Raw genomic sequence first — 22,885 nt, 5'->3', positions numbered from 1 at the left:
TCTATTCTAAACTGACCTGAAGTTTCAGCAGGTATTGTCTTCTCACATATTTTCAAGTGTAATCTCACACTTTCAAAGGACTAGAAGGTGAATTTTGCACCCAATACCACTGTCTGCATTGTTCCTACACTTTTCTAGAATATTTAAGGCATATGACAATGCCTCTTGTAGGGCAACCCCCCCACTCTGCCTGCTGATGCTTCTGTATGTACAGTGCATTCAGAAAGTATTCACACTCCCTTTACTTTTTTAAATTTTGTTATGCTACAGCCTGATTCCACAGTTGTTGAAATTCATTTTTTTCTAGTACCCCATAATGACTCAGTGAAAACAGAATTCTAGAAATGGCTGTAAATGTATTAAAAAGAGAAAAAAAACTTGAAATATCACATTGGCGTAAGTATCCAGACCCTTTGCAAAAACACATGAAATTTAGCTATGGTGCCTTCCATTTCTCTTGATCGTTGCTGACATGTTTGTATACCTTGATTGGAGTCGATCTGTGGTAAATTAAATTGATTGGACATGATTTGGAAAGGCACACACCTCTCTATAGAAGGCTTCACAGCTGGCAATGCATACTGTAGCAGAGCAAAAGCCATGAGGTCAAAGAAGCTGCCTGCAGGGCTCAGAGACAAGATTATTGCAAGGTACAGATCTGCGGAAGGCTACAATAAAATTTCTGCTGCACTGAAGGTTCCTAAGAGCACAGTGGCCTTTCTAATTCTCAAATGGAAGAAGTTTGGTACAACTAGGACTCTTCCAAGAGCTGGTTGCCCAGTCAAACTGAGCATTCGGGAGAGAAGGGCCCTTAGTAAGAGAGATGACTGACAACCCAATGGTCACTCTGACTGGGCTCCAGATATTCTATGTGGAGATGAGACAGAGTTCCAGAAGGACAACCATCACTGCAGCCCTCCACCGATCTGGGTTTTATGGCAGAGTGGCTAGACAGAAGCCTCTCCTCAGTGCAAAACAGATGAAAGTCCGCTTGGAGTTTGCAAAAAGGTACCTGAAGGACTCTCAGACTGTGAGGAACAAGAATCTCTGGTCTGATGAAACCAAGATTGAACTGTTTGGCCTCAATTCTAAATGTTATGTCTGGATGTAGCCAGTCACCACTTATTATCTGACCAGTATCATTCCAACAGGGAAGCATGGTGGTGACAAGCATCTTGCTGTGGGGCTGTTTTTCAGCAGCAGGGACTGGGAGATTGGTCAGGGTGAGGGAAAGCTGAATGGAGCAAATACAGGGATATCCACAATGAAAATCTGCTCCACAGTGCTCAGACTTTGGACTGTCATGTTGGAAAGTGAACGAAGGTTCACTTAGGGACAACTCTGTGAATGTCCTAGAATGGCCCAGCCAGAGCCCTGACAGAACCCTATTGAACATCTCTGGAGGGACTGAAAATGGCGGTTGACAGTTGCCATCCAACCTGACTGATCTTGAGGAGATTTGCAAGGAAGAATGGCAGAAAATTCCCCAATCCAGTGTGCAAAGCGTGTCACGTCATACTTAAAAAAGACTTGAGGCTGTAATTGCTGCCAAAGATGCTTCAACAAAGTACTGAGTAAAGGGTCTGAATACTTATGCCAATGTGTTATTTCATTTTTTTTCTTTTTAATAAATTTACAGACATTTCTAAAATTCTGTTTTCACTTTGTCATAATGGGGTACTAAGTATAGATTAATGGGGAAAATGAATTTCAACAACTGTAGAGTGACGCTGCAGCACAACAAAATTGACAAAAGTGAAGGGAAAGTGAAAAAAGGAAGTGTGGGTGTATGTTTTATACAAAACACACACACACACACACTATTTATATCTATCTGCTTGTCTATCATCCATTATCTCTCATCTTCTTTCTAATCTGCCTCCCTCCATCCCTAACAGCCTACCCAACTACCTCGTGTTCCTTTCTGTTAATTGTTATGCTAGCTCTCCAGATGAATTGTTTACAAGCATATTTCAATGTAAAGATACATGAAATCAGTGTGAGCTCCATTTAGCACTGTGCCACTGCATGCAACTTGATTATGCTCTTGACAGCCGAGGTTGTCAAAGGCACTAGGGACCTAAGCCCTCGCTCCCCCAAAAGGATTTTGAAATGGTTAAAATCTTCTTTATATGATAGTTGCGTATATGCAGGTCATCTAAACACAAAATACTAATTTTTACATTAATATGCCCATGCCAGTGACAAATTATGAACATGACATGAAAAGAGCACAGTCAGTCTTTTCCTTTTCCAATTTATAGGAAAGATTGTTCAGCAAGAATGGACTTCCTTTTTGCATAGGTTTTGAAGCCATGGTTTCTCTTTATGTAGGTCTAGGCTACTTGTCATGATACTTAATTATACATTCATGCTTGCTAGAATCATTGAAAAGCAGGATTCAGCAGTCAGCATTGGTATGTAATTTAATAACTACATATGCAACTTTGCTCCAAGGTGTGGCTTTTGGATGGCTTGATTGCAGTAGTGTGATCTTCATGCAAGTTGTGCCTCTCTGCATCAAATCCAACATGATCCTGCTTTTGGTTTTACTTTTGTATTTTGATTTTATAGATGTTATTAAGTGAATTCCTAGCCTTGATTTTTAGAATACTATACAGGTTTATGGTTTCTTACCTGACATTAGTACGGGTAGTCCTCAACTTATAACAGTTCATTTAGTGATCATTCAAAGTTACAACAGCACTGAAAAAAGTGACTTATGACCATTTTTCATACTGACTGTTGCAGCATCCCCATGGTCACATGATCAAAATTCAGATGCTTGGCAACTGGTTCATATTTATGACAATTGTAGATGGGGTGGGATGCAAATATTTTTACTACCAGTTCTGTGGGTGTGGCCAGGTGACTGGGTGGGCATGGCGGCTTTTTTTGTAGCAAACACACACACACCCGCACACTCCATTTTTTGCCTTTCTGGGCCTCAGGGAAACCTTCTGAGAGCAAAAACGCCCCCAGGAGGCTTCTCGGAGGCTCAGGAAGGCAAAAAAAAAAGGAGCGCAGGGGGGGCCGCGCAGCACCCTCCCAATGCGCCACTTTTTGCCTCCTGGGCCTCAGGGAAGCCTCCTGGGTGAAGCAGTAAGACAGTGAGGGGGATCCTGGCACAGCTGATCATTGGAACAGCTGATTATCAGGAGGAGAAAAAAAAAGAAATACTGGTTTGGCAGAACCGTTAGCTGTTTTTTCACTACCGGTTCGGCCGAACGGTAGCACTGGATTGTAGTGTCTGGGATCATGTGATCACATTTTGCAACCTTTGAACAAGCAAAGTCAATGGGGAAGTCAGATTCACGTAACAACCACTTTACTGACTTAACAACTGCAGCGATTCACTTAACAATTACGGCAAGAAAAGTCATAAAATGGGGCAAAATTGCTTAAGAAATGTTTCATTTAGCAATATAAATTATGGACTTAATTGTGGGAGTAACTCGAGGACTACCTGTATATCAGATTCTGAGGGGGAGGGCTATAGATAGAAAGCAACATGCAGAAATGTGGTAGTATTCATTAAAACTTATGTTTGCTAAGAAAGTTAGCTTATTGATAATTTATGAGAAACAGTCTTGGCATGAGATTAAGAGGGGCTGTAGTCCAACTTTTTCTTAACCTTACAGTAGATATAAAAAGTTTACACAATCCTGTTAAAATACAGGTTTTTGAAATATTAAAAAGAATCAGACCAAGATAAATGACTTCAGATTTTTTTGCATATTTAATATAACATATAAGCTGTACAGTTAATTGAAAAACAAACAAAAATTGTTTAGGGGAAAGAATAATAATAAAAATCCTGCAATAATGTGGTTAAGTGTGCACACCCTTTTATAAGTAGGGGCTGTTGATTCAGAATTAACCAATCACATTCAAACTGATGTTAAATAGTAGTAACACACAATGTGATTCTGATCAAGCCCATATAAAGTTCAGCTGTTCTAAAGATTTTTCTGACATTTACTCAGTTGACTCTTCTATCAAAAGGCATGATCTGCAAAGAGCTAACAAAGCATGAATAGCACCTCGCTGTTGGAAGGTATCAGTCAGGATAAGGATACAAAAAATCCGAAGGCATTGAATATACCATGGAACACAGTGAAGACAGCCATCAACAAATGGAAAAAATTAAGGCACAACAGTTACATTACCAAGAAGTGGATATCCCTCCAAAATTGATAAAAAAAGAAAAAGAAAACTGGTCCAAGAGGCTGCCAAGAGGCCTAGAGCAATATGGTGATGGTAGGTAGCATTATGCTTTGGGAATTTTTTTCTTCAGCTGGAATTAGGGCTTTAGTCAGGGGATGAACTTGTTCTAAATATCAGTCAGTTTTGACAGAAAGCTTTCAAGGCCTCTGCTAAAATGCTGAAGATGAAGAGGAATTTCCCTTTTTAGGAGACAGCGACCCAAGGCATACCTCCTAATCAACAAAAGAATGGCTTCACCAGAAGGATATCAAAGTTTTGAAATGGCCTACCCAGAGCCTGGACCTGAATCCAATTGAAAATCTGTGGGGTGACCTGAAGAGGGCTGTGCTCAGGAGTTGCCCTGCAATCTGACAGATTTGGAGGGCTTTTGCAAGGAAGAATAGGCAAAGATTCCCAAGACAAGATGTGCCATGCTAATAGGCTCCTACCCCAAAAGACTGAATGTTGTCATAAAATCAAAAGGCGCTTCAGCAAAGTATTACTTTAAGGGTGTTGCGTACTACCCTATTTCTCCAACAATACGGCCTCCCCCAATAGGAAGTCCCAGCATGTTTTATAGGCATGAAATGAAATTAAGCCCCTCCCCCCAAATTAAGGCCTATATTAAAACATGCGAAATGGGGGGAATGGTGGGGGGGGGGCTTGCCATTAGGAAGTACTTTTGTTGCACACCCAGATATGGTGCTGCCTGCGTTGACCCCGATACGAAGTGCCCCACCAACGCCGAGGTCAAAATCCAAGCTGTCGCTGCCCACCCGCCCAAAGATGCAAGGGGGGGGGGGGAATTAAGTCACTCCCGAAAAGACAGCCTAGCCATTTTTTCGGGGCTCAAAAAAAAATAAGACCCGGCCTTATTATATGAGAAACACGGTATTTATTGTATGTTTTTATTGTTATTTCTCCCCTAAAAAGATGTTAGTTTGTGTTCAATACTTTCCAATAAAGGTGGAAAAAAATCTGAAGTGATCTATCTTGGTCTGATTTTTTTTTTACATCTCAAAAACTTGGCATTTTAACAGAGGTGTGTAGATGTTATATCCACTGCATATCCTCTAGATAAGGGGTTTCCAACCTTGGCAACTTTAAGACTTGTGGACTTCAACTCCCAGAATTCCTCAGCCAGTTTTGGACTGATGCAGCATCCCCACAGTCATGAGAGGCCAGGCGAGGAGATGCGTGCCTCAATGTGAGTGTTGTTGAGTTGGCCACACCCAGCCAGTCACATGACCACCAAACCATGTCCACCCAGTCACATGACCACCAAGCCACGCCTACCAACAAAGCCACGCCCACAGAACCGGTTGTTAAAAATTTGAATCCCACCACTCTTGGAGACCCCTGCTCTAGATCACAGGTCCCCAATACCCGGTCCATGGATCAGCATCGGTCCGCAGCATGCCAGAAACTGGGCCGTGCAAACCACGCCCCCTCTGGTCTGTGGAAAAACCTGTCTCCACAGAACTAGTCCCTGGTACCCAAAAGGTTAGGGACACTATATCCCTAGATTTCCAGCTAGGATGGCTAACTGTTTTTGAGTTGTAACATCAATACTCTGATTGACAGAGATGCCCCCAAATTATATTTTTATTTCCTTAAACATACACACATCCCTCCAAAACCAGTGTCCAAACTCTATTAGTTTTCTTGACAGGAATCAACCTGGTATTAGGTGACCTCCAACAGCAATTCCATGTTTAAAGAGGAGCTGTTTTGTATATAGATAATTTTGTGTTGGAAAAATTAATTAAAAATTAATTGCCTGTTGACCTGGACAGAATAGATCATAGATCATGTGGTTAATTTGTGAACAGATATGTGTTAGTTGCATAAAACTAGAGATACTACTGATTTATTAAGTAGTAGTTGCATTGGTAGTATTTATTGTTGCTTTACAATAAGAAGAATTCTTGTTGACAAGAATTCTTTGAACTGATATAACATTAGTTTATTTCTTCATTTTGGAAGCAGATGAAATGATCTTAAAACATCATGGATTTTGACTTAAAGGAAAGATTCCTAGATATGTGTTGCAGTAAAAGAAGGACAAAAGGCATTTATTTTGAGAGCTTTATTTGTTGCTTTGATGAGAAAAAGGAAGGCAACCAATTAAGTCTGTCATTTCAGCTTGGTTGATTGCAGGAAATTGAGGGCTTTTTGCAAATAAATTGCTCATCAACTGCAAGAAAAAAAAGATTGTGTTAACTTTTATGTTTGGAATACATTTAGCACATAATTGTCATGATGTAATTTACATGTTTCATTTAAGAGGTTTGTCTATGCTGTATGAGATTGTGATATATGCTGTATGTGTGTGTGTGTGTGTGTGTATCTTTTAAAATTGATAAAATTGACCTGGAAAACCAAGATAAAATTGACCTGGAAAACCAAGGCATATATGAAGTCCCCTGTGCATCATGCCCGGCCACATACATTGGACAGACCAATAGAAGAATAAGTACCCGCCTGGATGAACACAAAAATGCAGTAAAAAAGCTGGAACACACTTCCTCACTAGTCCAACACATGGAAGCCACAGGTCATAGCATCAACTTCAATGGCACCAAAACCCTAGCCACTATAGAAAACCCCAGCCACAGAATTATCAGAGAAGCCATAGAGATGGAAAAAAGACCTGAAAGCATGAATAGAAGAGATGATTCCACCAGACTGTCAATTATTTGGAAGTCTGCACTCACAAACAACAAAATCTCTACACCACTAGCCAGGCAAACACCTGGGCACAAACAGATCCCCCCTGATACCTCCAGCTCAAACACACCCCAACCAGGCACCCAGACGAAACCTAGCTTCCTAACAAATGATAGCCGTCCATTTACTCGGAGCCAAGCTGCACTAAAAGCCTCCAATACAGGAACACAATGTTGCCAGCCAATCAAGACACAAAAAAAGCCACAAAACAGACAGAAGATATTAGAAACACCAATCAAGCAGAACACAGCAAACTCCAAGACCAATAAACACAGACCAAGATTCCCAACCAATCAGGATGAAGAAAAAACCATTCTGGCACAGAAGTAGGCTAGCCCCAAATTTAAAACTGAAACAACTGTAAAAGTCTGACTCACAGACGAACACAATACAGAAGCCTGATGATGGCAGATGAGATTCTGCCGAAACGTTGCTACAGCTTTAAAAGCACAACTATAATGACTTGGGAAAATACCCGAACAAAGCTGAATACCATACATGTAAGTACCCGCGAATACTTAAGAAAACAAATATAATACACACACACACACACACACACACACACACACAAAGTTAGTGCCATTAATAGATATAAAAATATGCTCTCCAAAATTTTGTCACTCTCAAAGACAGTTCTTCCCAGGACTCACTTCTGCATTGTCACATTCATACCACAGAGTGATGCCACAAAACTCCCCTTCAGTGAAGGGTTGCCTAAAGAATAAGGATGAATATAAGGATGAAAGGGCACTGCCCTAGGATACCAAAGCTTAGGGGGCAGCAATGCCAGCCAGCCTGCTGAATCATTCTAAACAATCAGATCTTCACATTGGTGGGAAGTGGTGCTATCAATTAATGTCAGCTAAGTACCATATGCCCTTGATGCAGCACTGCCCTCCAGCAACCCTGCTGTCCAAATTAGTTACTCTTTTGCTAATGCCAGTCCCCAGTTTGGCTTCCCTCCGTGGTGCAGAGGTTTACTTCCTTACAGAGAGGAAAGGTGAGCCAGCTGCAGCATTTGCTCCTTCAGATATGGAGTACAAAGCATGCTTAACTCTCCTGGGATGGGGAAATCAAGACCGATTCAGGAAAATACTTTTTTGACAAGCAATCACAAGGAGCCTCAAGAAGAAGTGAAAAAGAAAAAGAATTTGCATACAAACTTAAATACCAGTTGGGACAAAGGGGTTAGAAATGGAAGATTACAGTAAGTCTAACCAGTGGGAAGAAAAGAAATGCCCTCACTCACTTTTGCGTGACTGGCTTAACAACTCTATATAACAGGAGGTAAACAGGAAACTGACTCAGCATAGGCAGGCTAAAGACCGTAGTTCACAAGTTACAAGTCCAACATAAGGCCCCACACTAGGAAAGTTGGAGAGAGGATTCTCCGCCAGGTAGCATAAATTAATATGCTGGGTTTTTTTGCATGGTGAAATAGTCCTTATCCTACCCTACAATTTAATGGACCTTTTGCCATATTCTGGCTAACCTTAAAAACTGGGCAATTCTTGACTTAATTGCAATCTTTGCCCTAAAAAGTCTGGCTCTCAACTACTCCCCACCTCAATTACTGCTTCACATAGACTGATAATGGTATTTATACCACCTTCGTATAATCACAGTAAGCAGAGAATAGAGCAGGGCTGTCAAACTCCTAGACCACAGGCCGGATATGTCACGTGCTGGCCACGCCCATGCCCAGTTTAGCAAAGGGGTAAAAAAGTCCCGATATATCACGTGATGCCCCCGTGACTGAGTTTGACACCCCTGGAATAGAGGGATGCCCTACTTCCATCTTAATTCTCCTACTCAGAATCCTATTCCTGAGGCAATTGAAGGGAGATCATAGATAGTACATAGATAGAGAGTACATAGCACATAGATAGTCAAGATTTCAGTCTGTCTCTCTCATGAAGCCACTAAGGGACAATCCCAGTAGTTCCATGGAAAGCACAGTGTGGTATTTTGAATAGAGTAGTTGCTTATTTTGTAGCATGTAAGGGAGAGGGGCGGTCCTAGACCAATGAATCGGCAAAGATGATGAAGAATCTACGAATGTTGGTGGTTATTGCTGCTGGTGACAAAAAAGGGTGTGAGATGGATTCCTTATCTGTGGAAATGCAGCTATGCGTTTCTGCTACCAACAGCAGGATTTGGCCCTGAATATTGAATACAGTCCTCATGTTTCAGCTTCACCATTCATTGGAAATAGAGAAGATTGCCTTGATTTGGGGTTGTTTTGAAAGAGTGTGGTTGCTATGGTAAAAGGGCTTCTGAACATTGCTTGGTCTTTACCAGACGTTTGCTCATCGACCTGTTCTTTTCTCTATGTGGTCTGGCAGAACACAGTATAGTTCACATAAGAAGACCCAAAACAGTGGGGAATACAGAAAGCTGTAAAAGCCATTTGTATTGTTATACTACCTAATTGTGCCATTTTCAAATAAGTGGGAGGGGGAAACTGCAGAATCCAAGAGGTGCTGGAGTTCCCATCCATCCAGAGGAAACTTGGCAGCCGTGGTAACACAGTGGTTAGAATGCAGTACTGCAGGCTCCTTCTGCTGACTGCCTGCAATTTGGCAGTTTGAATCTCACCAGACTCAAGGTTGATTCCGCCTTCCATCCTTCCGAGGTCGGTAAAATGACTCAGATTGTTGGGGGCAATAGGCTGACTCTGTAAATAACTTAGAGAGGGTTGTAAAGCACTGTGAAGTGGTATATAAGTTTAAGGGCTATTCCTATTTCTACAACGCTTTTTTCCCTAGCAGGAATTGAGCCTATAGATTGTTGGCTCAGCTTGACTTTGTAAGCCCCACGTCTTGGAAGATACCAATAGAAGCTTTCCTTAGGGATCAATTTTGCTAATTTCTGGATTTGTTCTTCCCTTCTCTTTATTTGTGTGTTTGCTGTGTCCAGATACCTCTTGACTCCTGAAGGTAGCCAGAATTTGGTCTTGGGCACCTGTGTCTGTAAGTCTCAAGGTATTGTTAGGTACGGTGCCTATTTACTGTGCTTGTAGTTTCTTATGAGAGTTCTTAAGGTAGCTGTCGGCAAGGAAACACTCTTGTTGTGTATAAATTGTTTCTCTCTCATTACCAGACCTTCTGTTTATGAGCTCTGATGATCCACAACATATGGGCAGAGACTCTCTTATCTAACTGATAAGCTCTGTGGAACTTATGGATGCCAGAAGAGCATCTGCAATTCTGCTGTAAGGTGTCTGCTGTTCCTTAATCTCTTAAACTTGCAGATAGGAAATGCAGGATTATTTCTGTAATGGATCAGATTTTTATTATATTTCTTTACCCTCCTTCTGGAAATAATATACGTCAGGACTTATCTCTTTCTTGTATACAAGAAAATAATAGTAGAGAATCCCTAAGTATATCCAGAGAACATTTTTCATGCTACTAAGAAATATATCCCAATCCCTCTGTAATATAAATCCCTTTGTATAAACTAGAATTGGAAAATCAGGGCCTCCAAATCAAAGAGGGGGGAGTGTCTGCTTGCAATTATTCACTGATTCTCTTTTTTCTTCCCAGCTGTAATCTGCTGCTTCCTTGTGAATTCTGACACCATTTTAAAAAAGTCTGTCAATATTGCCTCTAAAATGTTGCTGTCTTAAGACTCTTACATCATGTTTTTGAAGATCCTAATTATAGAGGGCTTGTCAGGAGATAACTGGGTTTGCATACTGATGTAAAATGGAAATGTTTGGTTTATATTTAGTTTATATTTGTTAACAGACCTGGAAGTGTTTCCTACCTGGAGTGTTTCATTATTTAACTTTCCAGTAAATAACACGGCTGAAAAGTGTATGAATATATTCTTGGTTTTTAGCCAAATAGATATTACATAGATGTGAAGTTGAGGGGAATTGAACTATTGCGGAAGCATACAGTAGTTTTTGTAGATGTACACATAGTCCTCAACTTACGACCACAATTGAGTTCAAAATTTCTGTTGCTAAGTGAGACATTTGTTAAGTGATTTTCCCCATTTTTTTCTTGCCGTAGTTGTGTGAATCACTGCAGTTGTTAAATTAGTGACATGGTTGTTAAGTGAATTTGGCTTCCCCATTGACTTTGCTTGTCAGAAAGTCGCACAAATTGATCACATGACTGTGAAACATTGAAACTGTCATAAATATGAACCAGTTGCCAAGCGTCCAAATTTTTATCATGTGACTATGATGCCGCAATGGTCGTAAGTGTGAAAAACAGTCATAAGTCACTTTTTTCAGTGCCATTGTAAACAATCACTAAATGAACTGTTGTAAGGGCTACCTGTATTTATTCTTGCCATAAGTAATTTACCCCCCTATTTATGAAACTCACCCCCCCTATTTATATTGTCTTTCCTTTTTAAGTAGTAAAATTGATGAACAGATTTTTTATATTTTAAAAGTTCACACCATGATATTAAAAATACTGAGTGGTTCATTTACCGCAGTGGTGGGATTCAAATTTTTTTACTACCGGTTCTGTGGGCGTGGCTTAGTAGGCATGGCCGGGGAAGGATACTGCAAAATCCTCATTCCCTCCCCACCCCACTAACCTGCTTTCCAGCTCCATTCTCCTGTGCAGGGCAACCAAAGAAGACCCAGATGATGAGCTGGGACTCAATGGGAGGCAGAGAATAGATGGGGGCAGGGCCAGTCAGAGGTGGGATTGGCCGGTTCTCCGAACTACCCAAAATTTCCACTACCGGTTCTCCAGAATTGGTCAGAACCTGCTGAATGCCACCTCTGATTTATCGGTACTAAATCATGGAGGATTGAAAATTCAATATCTACTTAGTGTGACCACAAAAGAAGATTACTCTGAGTCTAAAAGCAAGATTGCAAATGCATCCTTTGCTTTTAAAACTAGATACCATAATAACTTCTTTGATAGAGAGACAAGGTAGCTGAATGGGACACCATATTACGATGGTCCTCCTTTCAGCTTTTCCTAAAACTATTATTTATTCAGCAGTGCTTATATACAACCCTCATCCTAGTGGACGCTGGGTGGCAAAAAACTTGTGAAAATAATAAAACAAAGCAAGGAAAATAATTGCAACTATCATAGTAATAATAAATCAATAGGTTAATAAAATAGCTAGATCCGGTCTCAATATCTGACTGCTTGTGCAACTAACCATAATACAATCATATAATAAAATGATCAAGTCATAGTCACATAATTCTGGTCTAACAATCAGTTTGGAATAATGGCTTGCAGAAATAGATTTCATCATCTCTCTGTGAAATGCGAAAATTGCAAGAGCCACATAATATCGTGGTGAGAAGTTTCCAAAGAATGGGGCTGCTTACTCACTTATGTCCCTTGAAGGAGAAATCTTTAACAGGCCTTCTCTGCGTGTCTGAGCCAAGAGGGAAGATTTTGTTCTAGTTAGGCATTGCTTGATGTAGGGTCTAGGACAACTCAGCGTAGCCAAATTGTGTGGCCAACTCACCATGGCCAAAAAAATGACGAATAGAATAGTTTAAAAAAGGATGTAAATGGAGGAACAAAATGAAATGTGAATGACAGAAATTACAATATTTTAAAAATTATTTTAAATACTTAAATCGAATTGTTGAATTGTCTTGCAGCAAATTGTCCAATGGTGAGTTGGCCAGGGTGAGTTGACCTTGCTGAGTTGGCTGCAGCAAGTTGTCCCATTCCACCTGAGGTATCCTGATGTTGTGTCAAATATGATAGCCCTTTGATTTAGGCCTGGAAACTGCATCAATAATGAACACAACAACATTAGAATTGGTGTTACTTGACATTAGCAGGGTTATCCCACCAATAGCCACATATTTTGTATCAGTTGCAGCATCCAAATTGTCTTGAAAGAGAACTATCTCCTCATACATTACATTATAGTAAGTAACTGAGTGGTAATCAAGGTTGGATTTACTTTGGTGGGCATCCTGATCCAGGTAGGATTGTAACTGGTGTGTCAGCCAAAACTGCGTGAAGGATCTCTGTTCATGGTTTTTCCACCTGCTATTGAAGTAGGTGCCATGGGTTCAGAAAGATCCACAAACCAACATTTTCAGGAGGAGTGTACACCCACCAGAGCAATGTTTTAAGAAAATGCCTCCAACCTAAGATGACTTACAGAATCTCCTGTTCTCCAAACGTTCCTCTCTGCTATAATCTGTGCTTCTCTCTCAGAAATGCGCTGGCAGATGGGGGAGCAAGTCCGAGGTCTTGACTCTCAGGCAGAGAGTCGGCAACAGTTGCTCCAAGATGTGGCTGACTTCCTGCGCCGGAAGGCTGAAGTGGAACAAGAATATTCCAGAGGACTGGAGAAATTGTCTGAACGTTTCTCGGCTAAGATACGTGGCTCCAAGGAGCATCAGAATTTCAGGTTAGAGTCTTTAGATTCTTCAGGGGGAGGGGTGAACAGATGTTGAGAAGGAACTTCCTCAGAGACAACTTGAGGGTGGTGATTGTGGGAAGAAGCTGAAAAAAAAAAAGGTTAGAGACATTATTGAATGGTAAATGTCAAGAGTTTGACCGTTGGAGCTTTCCTGGCCAGGTCTTTACTGGAGTCTGTTTTGTGCAGTGCAGTGGTAATTTTATATATACTTTATTATATCTAAGAGACATTGCAGCAAGTAACTATACAGGAAGAAGTGGAAAGTTCATGAGTTGGTAACCAGTAATCCTGCGCTTGGAGGCATCCGTTGTTGGAATGTTTCTTATTAGCTCAGTTTCCTCTCAGTGTGCTTAGGTTCACGCCATCATGCCTCATCCCCCGCCCTTCTTCTTTTTGTTAGAACACTGATTAATCTTTCCCAGCCTTCCAATCTCTTGGGAGAGCTAGAGATATGGGATGCACTCCCTCTCATAATCCCTTTGACCTTTTACACATTCTTCAGTCAATACCTCAGTTCAGTTTTAGTGGAGCATGTTTCATAACCTATGAATCAGTTTCATACTACTGTGATAGAAGACTCCTGGGGTTGACTTTTTTCTGTCAGGTAATGTGGACCGTCCGGTTAGAAATATTTAATAAAGAAAAATGAAAGTACAACAACATTGACATATATTTTATGTAACGGCATATGAAAGCCATGATTGATTTTAAAAATCCTACCAAAAAAAAAATATCCCTGGATATTTGAAAGGTAATAGTCAGGAGAACAGGTTGAAGCAGATGTGGTGCTTGACATGTCTGAGCCATGAGCTTATAACTAAGTGCAGACTAAATATAGAATAAAACATTGATTAATACTTTAACATAATTATAATTGATTGGAATATCATAATATAGAAGAAGTATTTCCAAATGCAAAGGTCCAGAGTATATAATAATATCAATCTGTATTCCTTTGCCTATTGTACGCAAAAAAGGCTACACTCAGCTGGTCCCTCTCTCCTAGTAAGGCGATGGTAAGGCAATGGAAAGATTTCCAAAATCTTACTGAGAAAACTGCAGGGGCTTATTTCACCCTGCTTGGTTCTCATGGATGGTGACCTCCTCTGAGAAATTAAGCAGAATGTATCAATGAGATACCTTTTCTTATTTTGATATTGCTTACGAAAGCCAGATTTTGCTTACTTTTTATTTTTTAAAAAATATTTCTGGAGGTGGCCAGAGTGGAGAAAACAACTCATGGGATGGCACATGAAGGGAAGATGGGTTGCTGATGGAAGGTGGGAGGGCGGGGGTTAAGTCTGACTATATCAGGATGGTTGATGACATCATCTGCACCTAACTTTGTGTGACCCTACATTATATTCAACAATTTATCCTGGAGGATATAAATGCTTTTTGTTATAACTAGGTTGAAAGCCAGTTTGGTCTAGTGGTTGGCCTTGGGCCAGTCACTTTCTCTCATCTCTAGATCTCATCTCTAGGCAATGGCAAACCACTTCTGAAAATCTTGCTAAGAAAACTGCAGGGGCTGGTCCAGGAAATCTCCAAGAATCAGACACAATTGAATAGAAGGGGAAAAATGACTAGTTTATCTGACCAGCAATACTTAGTTTGATGTACCAGTGCAGTGTCAGCACACGAACAGCAGCTCTCCTCCTTATGAGGAAAAAATATGTAGATGCAGAGTTCTGCTAATCGATTTGAACATGGGAATTGAGCAGCAGGAAGAGTGAAAAATGCCTAAATCTTGTTACTACATTTAGTAACAATTATTAGCCATGTTTGATTTTTTTTGTGTGCATGCAGTACTTTCATCTGAAGGTATCTGTGGTGCAAATGGGTGAAACACAACATAGCGGTCATTTTAGGCTATAATCAAGTTGTGATCATTGTTGTCAGGTCCAAATGGCTTAGGAATAGTCACAGTTGGCACACTAAATGTGGTTGTGCAAACAAACTCCTTGCCACTGTTACAACCATGGAGAGGCAGGTTTGGATCCCCCCCTCCCCGCACACCTCCTCTTTCAGAGTTAGTACAACCTGATCTAGAACAGGCTAACCACAATTCCAGAGCTCAACTACTTCCTGACAGTTTTTCCACCTTGAGGGTGCTGGCAGTTAATTTTAGACAGTTGACCTTCATCCAGAATATTACCAGACTTGGCCAAGACCAGTTTCAAGTACTCATTACTTCCTTGGTGTTAAATGGTGGAGAACAATAGAACTAACATACCACAAATAAGGAAGAGAGATAAAAGATGATAAAAGCAGTCAGTGGTGTGATTCAAATTTTTTTTAACTACTGGTTCTGTGGGCATGGCTTGATGGGCGTGGCAGGAGAAGGATACTGTACAATCTCCAGTCAGAGGTGCTATTTGCCGGTTCTCCAAACTACTCAAATTTCCGCTACTGGTTCTCCAGAACTGGTCAGAACCTGCTGAATACCACTTCTGGATAAAAGCTAAGAATACTAAGTGTGTTATTCCTGCAGTCAAAGATTAAAGGGCTTCCTTCTTTACATGCAGGAAGGACCAGAATCTCCCTTCACCTTTGAACTGCTGGTATACAATCCTTAATCAGACACGACAGGCAAGCCGGGATCATGGAGCACTGAGTGAAATCTACACAGGGCATTTGGTGCTTCGGTTGGTGCACATCAGCGAGGATGTGGGGCGATTGGCCCGGAAAGTAAGTGCTTTGGAGCGAGATCAAGGTGGATTCCATCCTCAGGTCACCTTGATATGTCTATCAAAGTTAGACTTTGTACAGAGTCGTAGGCTTGAACAAAGGCCTCTTCTTTGTAGCCCATACTGTCCCTTGGCCTTGTTCTTGCTGGAATCTCTCTTTGCACTCAGCCAGTTATTATGGCTGATTGAACAAGGGAAAATGGACAAAAATAAGAGTTTTTATGATTCTCTAGCATTTGTGTCAGAATATTTTCCCTAGTCTTTTCCTGATCAGTTCAGAGGTTGGCTACTGTTTCTGTGACTGTTAAGTAATCATGGGAAATGTCTTCTCAGATCCAGTGTCTTACCTGGAAGAGCAGTGCTTGGTGACCTGGAACATGGTTGTGAAGGACCAGCACCAAACGTGATGGGTGTTGTGTATGGAGAGGCATGCCACTATGAAGGATGGGCTCAAATATTATACTCCGAGCCCAATGTGCTATTTCTATTCAGTATCTCCTTGTGATCTCTGTGCAACCCCATTCTACTCGTCATTCCCTCTGAGTTTTGTATCTTGCTCACCAAAGGTTCGAAGTCATGCACAATAATTTTCAAGTTTTTATTTGGAGTTACTACCTTTTCGATCCTGATCTGGAAACAATGTGCTCACAAATTCAGCCTTTTGCAAGCCTTCCCTTTGTCAATGGTCACAACTCTTGATTATTTAAGTCTTACCTACAGGCAGAGAAGCAGAATATGGTACAACCATATTCAGTAGATGAACATTTGCCATTTAAAAAAGTATAAGGTGGTTCAGCACTTGACTCCCTGTAAAAGAACATTATAATTGAGAACTCTCAAAGAGAAGAAAATTGATTGGCCAGGCCCAAATGTTCCCACAAAGTGTTAACTGTAGCATAAAAGAGACAAACCCGTCAGATAACCTGTCCTCTTACAGGATTCAAGTATTGCTATCTGCAATCTTAGGTTGATCCAGTGGGATTGTTAAGAAGGCACTAGCCCTGCTAGGTAAATCAGGCCAGGAAACCGATTTGTGTCACTCTACATTATATTCAACTATTTATCCTGGAGGTTACACATGTTTTATGCAAGAAATACTAGAATTCTACTTTACAGATACAGGCTGTGAAAACTGAGAACCAGTTTGATGTAGTGGTTAAGGCATTAGCCTAGAAACTGGGAGACTGTGAGTTCCACTCCCACCTGAGGTTCAAAGCCAGCTGAGTGACTTTGGGCCAGTTACTCTCTCTCAGACCTAAGAAGTAGGAAGTGGCAAACCACTTCCAAAATCTTGACAAGAAAACTGCAGGGACTTGTGCAGGCAGTCACAAAAAGTCAAAAATCAACTCGAAGGCACACATACGACTATACTGTGCTTTTCTAAGGAATGAATAACTTGATGTGAACACCAAGCTAGTATGTCGCCCTTCTTTTTCTTTTTCACACTGTAAGGAGGACATTGGACATTTTACCTTCTATTGGCAATAAATCACAGTTCTCTGAGCACAAAGAGCATGCAAAACAAAGGTTTGGTGGTTTTTTGTGTGTGAGAGATAAGTTATTTTTAACACATCATAACACAAGAAATCATGTTTTGCTATTACATCTGAATTTGCTTGCTAGGATGGTCTGTAGTTTTATGCAATGAGAGTCTGAATTGGCTGGCCTGGCCTTTATATATATATATATATATATATATATATCTTATACACTACTACCCCCCCCCCACCCACCCCCCCCCCCCCCCCCTACACAAACCCCCCCATGTGTAGGCTGCTTATGCAAATCCTTTGTGTCATTGGAGGGAAGCCAAGAACTGCCTGAGCATTTGAAGCCCTATCCTTTGGTCACTGAAATCCTTGTTAACCAACTGCCATGTTTATAATTATTCTCAAGCATTGCTTGCTGGATTGCAACTATATTTCCATAACAATAAGGATTAAATATTTGTTTTCTTAAAAATTACAGCTGAGATTCTCAGCCTGCTGCAATAACAATGCCTCTGTTTTTCCCTATAGTTGAGTAGGCTATGTGCAGCCCAGGATGCCCTATCTTAATCTTTCCTCCCTTTTCCTCCCTGGTCAGAGCAAAGAGATGGAACAACAGATGCAGGATGAGCTCCTGAAGGCAATTTCAGAGTTGCAGATGGTAAGTGGGGAAGAAAGGGTCCCTATCCTGCAGTTGTCATCTCATTTAGTCTCTAACAAGATAGGACAAATGCCAATAATATAATGACTCGGTCATTGTGCAGCAGTAGACATAGAAGAATCTTTGTGTTTATTCTAAGACTGAGATGCCCCTTTTCCCAGACTATGCATTTAGGATGGAAGGGGCCACTGAGGCCATCAAGTCCAACCCTTTGCTCGGAGCAGAAATTCAGATTAAAGTATTCCTGACAGATGGCTGTCTAGTGTTGACTTGAACAATAGTAGTAATGAGGAGCCCACCACCTCTCTAGGCAGCTGATGTTGCTGTCCAAGTGCTCAGGAAGGATTTTCTGATAATTTAGCTGGAAAATCAGTCTTCCTGAAATTTAAACCCATAATTTCATATTCTGTTTTCTGGAATGAGAAAGTACAAGCCTGGCCTCCTCCCTTGTGGCATCCTTTCATACGTTTGAAGAGTGCTGTTGTCTCCACCCTCCCTTGCTTTTTTCTGGGGACTAAAATCCCCAACCTCCTTAATTCCGTCTTCCCAATGCTTCTTTCTAGTCCTCAATCATCTTGATTGCCTTTCTTTGAGATGATTTCAATTTTTATGAATCCTCCTTTATTTGTGGTGCCCCAAAATGGATACAATAGTTGAATGGGGTCAGACGAAACCAGAATTCAGTAGAGCTGAATAGTTACTTCTCATGATTTGAAAAGTATACTTCTGAAGAGCTAATCTAAAACCATTTTTGCCTTTTTTTGTAGCCACATTTTATTGTTGGCTCAAATTCCACTTATTTATTCCTCTAAAGCAGTGATCCCCAACCTTTTTTATGCCGCGGCCCGGTACCGGCATCAACTGGGCGCCGCCATCTTTTGATGAAAAGTGCTCCAGTGACCTCACGAAGCACTTTTCATCAAATGGCGTCTCGTGAGCTTTTCGGTGAAATGGCTTTCTCCGGAAAAGCTCACAGCTTGCCGCCATCTTTTGATGAAAAGCTTCCGGTGAGCTTACCCGGAAAAGCTCACCGGAAGCACTTTTTATCAAAAAGATGGCGGCGCCAGCAACCAGCGGCCCAGTAAGACTTGTTCCACGGACCGGTACCGGTCCGCGGACCGGCGGTTGGGGACCCCTGCTCTAAAGTTATGATTAAGATTTGTCTTTCTTTCTTAACAAAACTCAGCAAGTTCGAGCTGAACTTGGCTTTTGTCTATATTCACAGGCTATGAAATCATACCAGACGTATCGCATTGATTGCCTGAATGCCGAGGCGAAACTGCGTGAGGCTGAACGGCAAGAGGAGAAGCGCAGTGGCGGAAAGCATTCAGATCCTAGTGGATCCCCGGGTGGGGCTGGACTTGACAAAACTCCCCGTCGCACTTCACTTCGGAAGGTGGAGCGCCTGCTGGAAAAGGTAGCTAGAAGATGGGGGGTGGGAGTGTTGGAAATCTTGATCATAGAGACTGCGGGGGGGGTCTTTTGATAAAGATGCTAGTATTGTTCATTGAATATTCTAGGACTTACATTGGAGAAAATAAGTTTGGTTTAAAGCTGTGGGGCTATCAACCTGTTCACACAGCATGCTTGACTGGATCAGGACAAAAGTCATTTGCGTAACATAAACTTGGGTACTCTTAGGTTTTTTTGGCTTGTTTGTGGCTCAGTATATTGGGTGAATATAATGCAGAAATGCAGAAATGTGAATGTGGCTCATAAATCCTAATCTTCCCATTTTGAGCTGGAAAGGTTTGGGGAAGAGGGATCTTCAGTGTATTTGTTCCTTTTCATTCCATCGTCAGATTTAGGAGGAGCAGTAGGGAGCAAGAGATGATCAGATGCTTCTTTTCAAAGGTGCGCCAGAGAATCTCCCCACACAAGGGGGAAAGTTTTGAGAGATCACAGATTGGCTGACAGTTGAGGCCAACCAAAACCTATGACTATTTATTACCTTGCAACGATTTGAGCCAGTAAATTCAGGCCACAAACCACTTCCTTTTCTTTTGGTCCTTTTTTTCTGCTGCTGGTGGGCTGATATGAAACTTTTGTGACCTTGGTGGAGGCAGGTTGGTCCCATCTGACAAGGCTGTTTCTAAACAATAAAACCAATAGCAATTGTCTTTAAGGAACACTAGCATAGATTGCAAGTCTCCCCTACTAAATACACTGTTGTTCTAACATTCACATAAATCCATTAATCATTTTAGAATGACAGTGCAAACTGAGCTCACCCAGATATTACTGCCTATTGAGTTTGCCAGAATTCCCTTTATGCCCTTTAGAAATCTGGAAGAAAATCTGTTTAAGTCTTAAGGATTCGTCTTCCTTGTAGTCATGAAGAATATATCAGTCTTAATGTCTTTCATCTAAATGAAGTTCATGCTGCATATTTGCAGCTTTCATTCTTGAGCTGATGACAGATTGGCCTCGATCAGGGGTCCCCAAATGTGGCAACTTTAAGACTTGTGGACTTCAACTCCCAGAATTCCCAGAGGAATTCTGGGAGTTGAAGTCCACAAGTCTTAAAATTGCCAAGTTTGGAGACCTCTGGCCTAGATTATATTCCTTGAATCTGTTTAGATAGCACTTACTGCCTTTAGTTCCTAAGTTCTATTGTAATTGTATGTTTTTTATTGTTATTTTCCCCCTAAAATATTTCAGTTTGTTTTTCAAATGAGTTGTACAGCTTATATGTTGTTTGTAGAAAAAAAATTTTTAGTCTGATTTTTTTTATGTCTCAAAACTTCCCATTTTAACAATGGAAACAATGGAATTTCTGGGGTAGTGCAAGGCAGGCAGGGTGTTTGCACTGCTCCTACTCACAGAGGAAATAGGATACAGGTATTCCTCAACTTACAACTGGTTGCTTAATGATCATTTGAAGTTATGATGGATTTTTAAAAAGCTACTTATGACCTGTCCTTAAAGTTACGACTCTCTTCCGAGGTCATGGGACTGTATTTCAAGCATTTGGCATCTGCTTTGCATTTACAACTGGTTGGGGTATCATGCAGTCATGTAAAACCAGCAAAAAATGGCAAAAAACACTAATTGGATATATTGGATTTGCTTAACAATCGCAGTGTCTCTATTATGGTCATAATACAAACATAAAATCAAATCCAGTTATCTGGTGCCTTGATGCAATGCCTTGCGGTCAAAATTTTAGGCACCATTGTGATTGTAGGTCAAACTGTATGAACTATATATAGTAGATCTGGAACCCCAGCATGATACTTATGATACTCTGCCCACCTTTTTTCAATCATTTTATTCAATCTCCTTACTAAATGACAACTACAGTGCCTCTGGTTTATCATCATTATTTCAAATATATCCACCAGTTTAAAAGTGGTCAGGGAAGATCACCTGCAGTAGAACTTTACTCTGAACCCATCAGAATTTTCTTGTTATGGGAAAGTTATGGGAGTGTAGAATGCTAGTGGGGGGGGGGGAAAGTATCCTCAAGGGGATTAATGGGAAGGAAGAAATAGTTAGCTGTCACTTCCCAGCTGCCTGCCGAATAAAAGGTTACCGTACAGCGCCTTCTTCGGCGATTTTCTTCAGTGATTTCAGAGATGATCTTCTTCTTCCTTCTTGCTCAGTGATTTATCATACAATGTCTGTTGAAATCAGGCTAGGAAGGAGGCGGTTTCCTTTATCAGTAATGGTTGCCATTATTTATCAGGAAAAAAGATGTTTGCATTGGAAAAGTACTAAGCGGAGGGAAGTGGAGGGAAATAGGAAGGACGGCCTGGAATTTTAACCTAGCAATTTCTTTATCTTCACAGAGACAGTCTAAATTCCTGGAAAGCAAGCTGAAATGTGCCAAGGCTCGGAATGATTACTTGTTGAATCTACATACTGCTAACTCTGCCATGAGCAACTATTATGTACGCGATGTTGCCGACCTGCTAGATGTGAGTCAATTCTTTCCACACGCATCATAGGGGTTAGCACTAAAATGTCAAATGCCAAGGCTTTGGTGGCCTGTATGGATTCCTTTTGCCACTGTTGATGTAAAGGCAGGAGTCCATGTATATATCAGAATGTATACTGGTCTTCTTCCAGTGTAATTTCATGGCTTGTCTAAGGTAGCCTGTGACCTTCTGAATGGTGGGAATGTCGAAATTGCTCATAGGTTTCATGCACTCTTTTCACAGAACTATAGTTCAAAAAAATTTTTTGGAGAAGGAGAAGAGTATGCATCAGTATTAAAACTGGATCAAGTCTATGTGACCTGGGTACCTTTTAAAATCCCCAATCCCTGGTCTGTGGCTTGATGCTGGCCTGCAGCCCATTGGAAACCAGGGTGCGCAAGTGGCAGGTGAGCCTGCACACAGTTTTGTGCAAGCGATGCCCACGCACCTGAAACTATCCCTTCTTCCACCCATCACCATTGCTGCCGCCGGTCTGTAGAGCCGGAAAGGTTGGGGAGCACTGTTTTAAAAGATAGTATAGAGAAGTTAGCTTGTTTCGTTAACTCTTGAATCGGGGGTTGTTGTTGTTGTTGTTTGGAAAAGGCAGTGCCTGCCATATTTCAACAGCTATTTTAATGGGGGCATTCTCCATATGAAAATGATATAAGTTTAGCCCTCACAGATGAAAATTGAAAGCTTGAAAAAGATACTGGGGTAATTTCTGCTAACCAACTGAAATAAGGTTACCATATCTTGGTTATAAAATTTAAAAAAAAAAAACAAACCCCCCCCAAAAAAAAAAAAAAA

General features: G+C 41.0%; 1 protein-coding gene across 2 annotated transcripts in view; it reads left to right on the top strand.

The window, feature by feature from the left end:
- ARHGAP4 (Rho GTPase activating protein 4) overlaps positions 1-22,885 on the top strand; it is a 49,748-nt gene that overhangs the window by 5,708 nt on the left and 21,155 nt on the right. For both annotated transcript variants that reach the window (XM_087956872.1, XM_026676203.2), the window contains exons 2-6: positions 13,113-13,308; positions 15,849-16,011; positions 18,096-18,158; positions 19,384-19,575; positions 21,950-22,078. In XM_087956872.1, the coding sequence (XP_087812998.1) occupies positions 13,113-13,308; positions 15,849-16,011; positions 18,096-18,158; positions 19,384-19,575; positions 21,950-22,078 (743 nt within the window). The remainder of the gene's footprint in view (positions 1-13,112; positions 13,309-15,848; positions 16,012-18,095; positions 18,159-19,383; positions 19,576-21,949; positions 22,079-22,885) is intronic.

The sequence above is a fragment of the Notechis scutatus genome, chromosome 2 (assembly GCF_049901735.1).
Source record: "Notechis scutatus isolate UNSWTSFEM ecotype Mainland chromosome 2, rNotScu1.2, whole genome shotgun sequence".
In the NCBI taxonomy this organism is placed as follows: Eukaryota; Metazoa; Chordata; class Lepidosauria; order Squamata; family Elapidae; genus Notechis; species Notechis scutatus.
The sequence above is the reverse complement of the archived record's forward strand: the minus strand, read 5'-3'. Positions and strand labels throughout refer to the sequence as shown.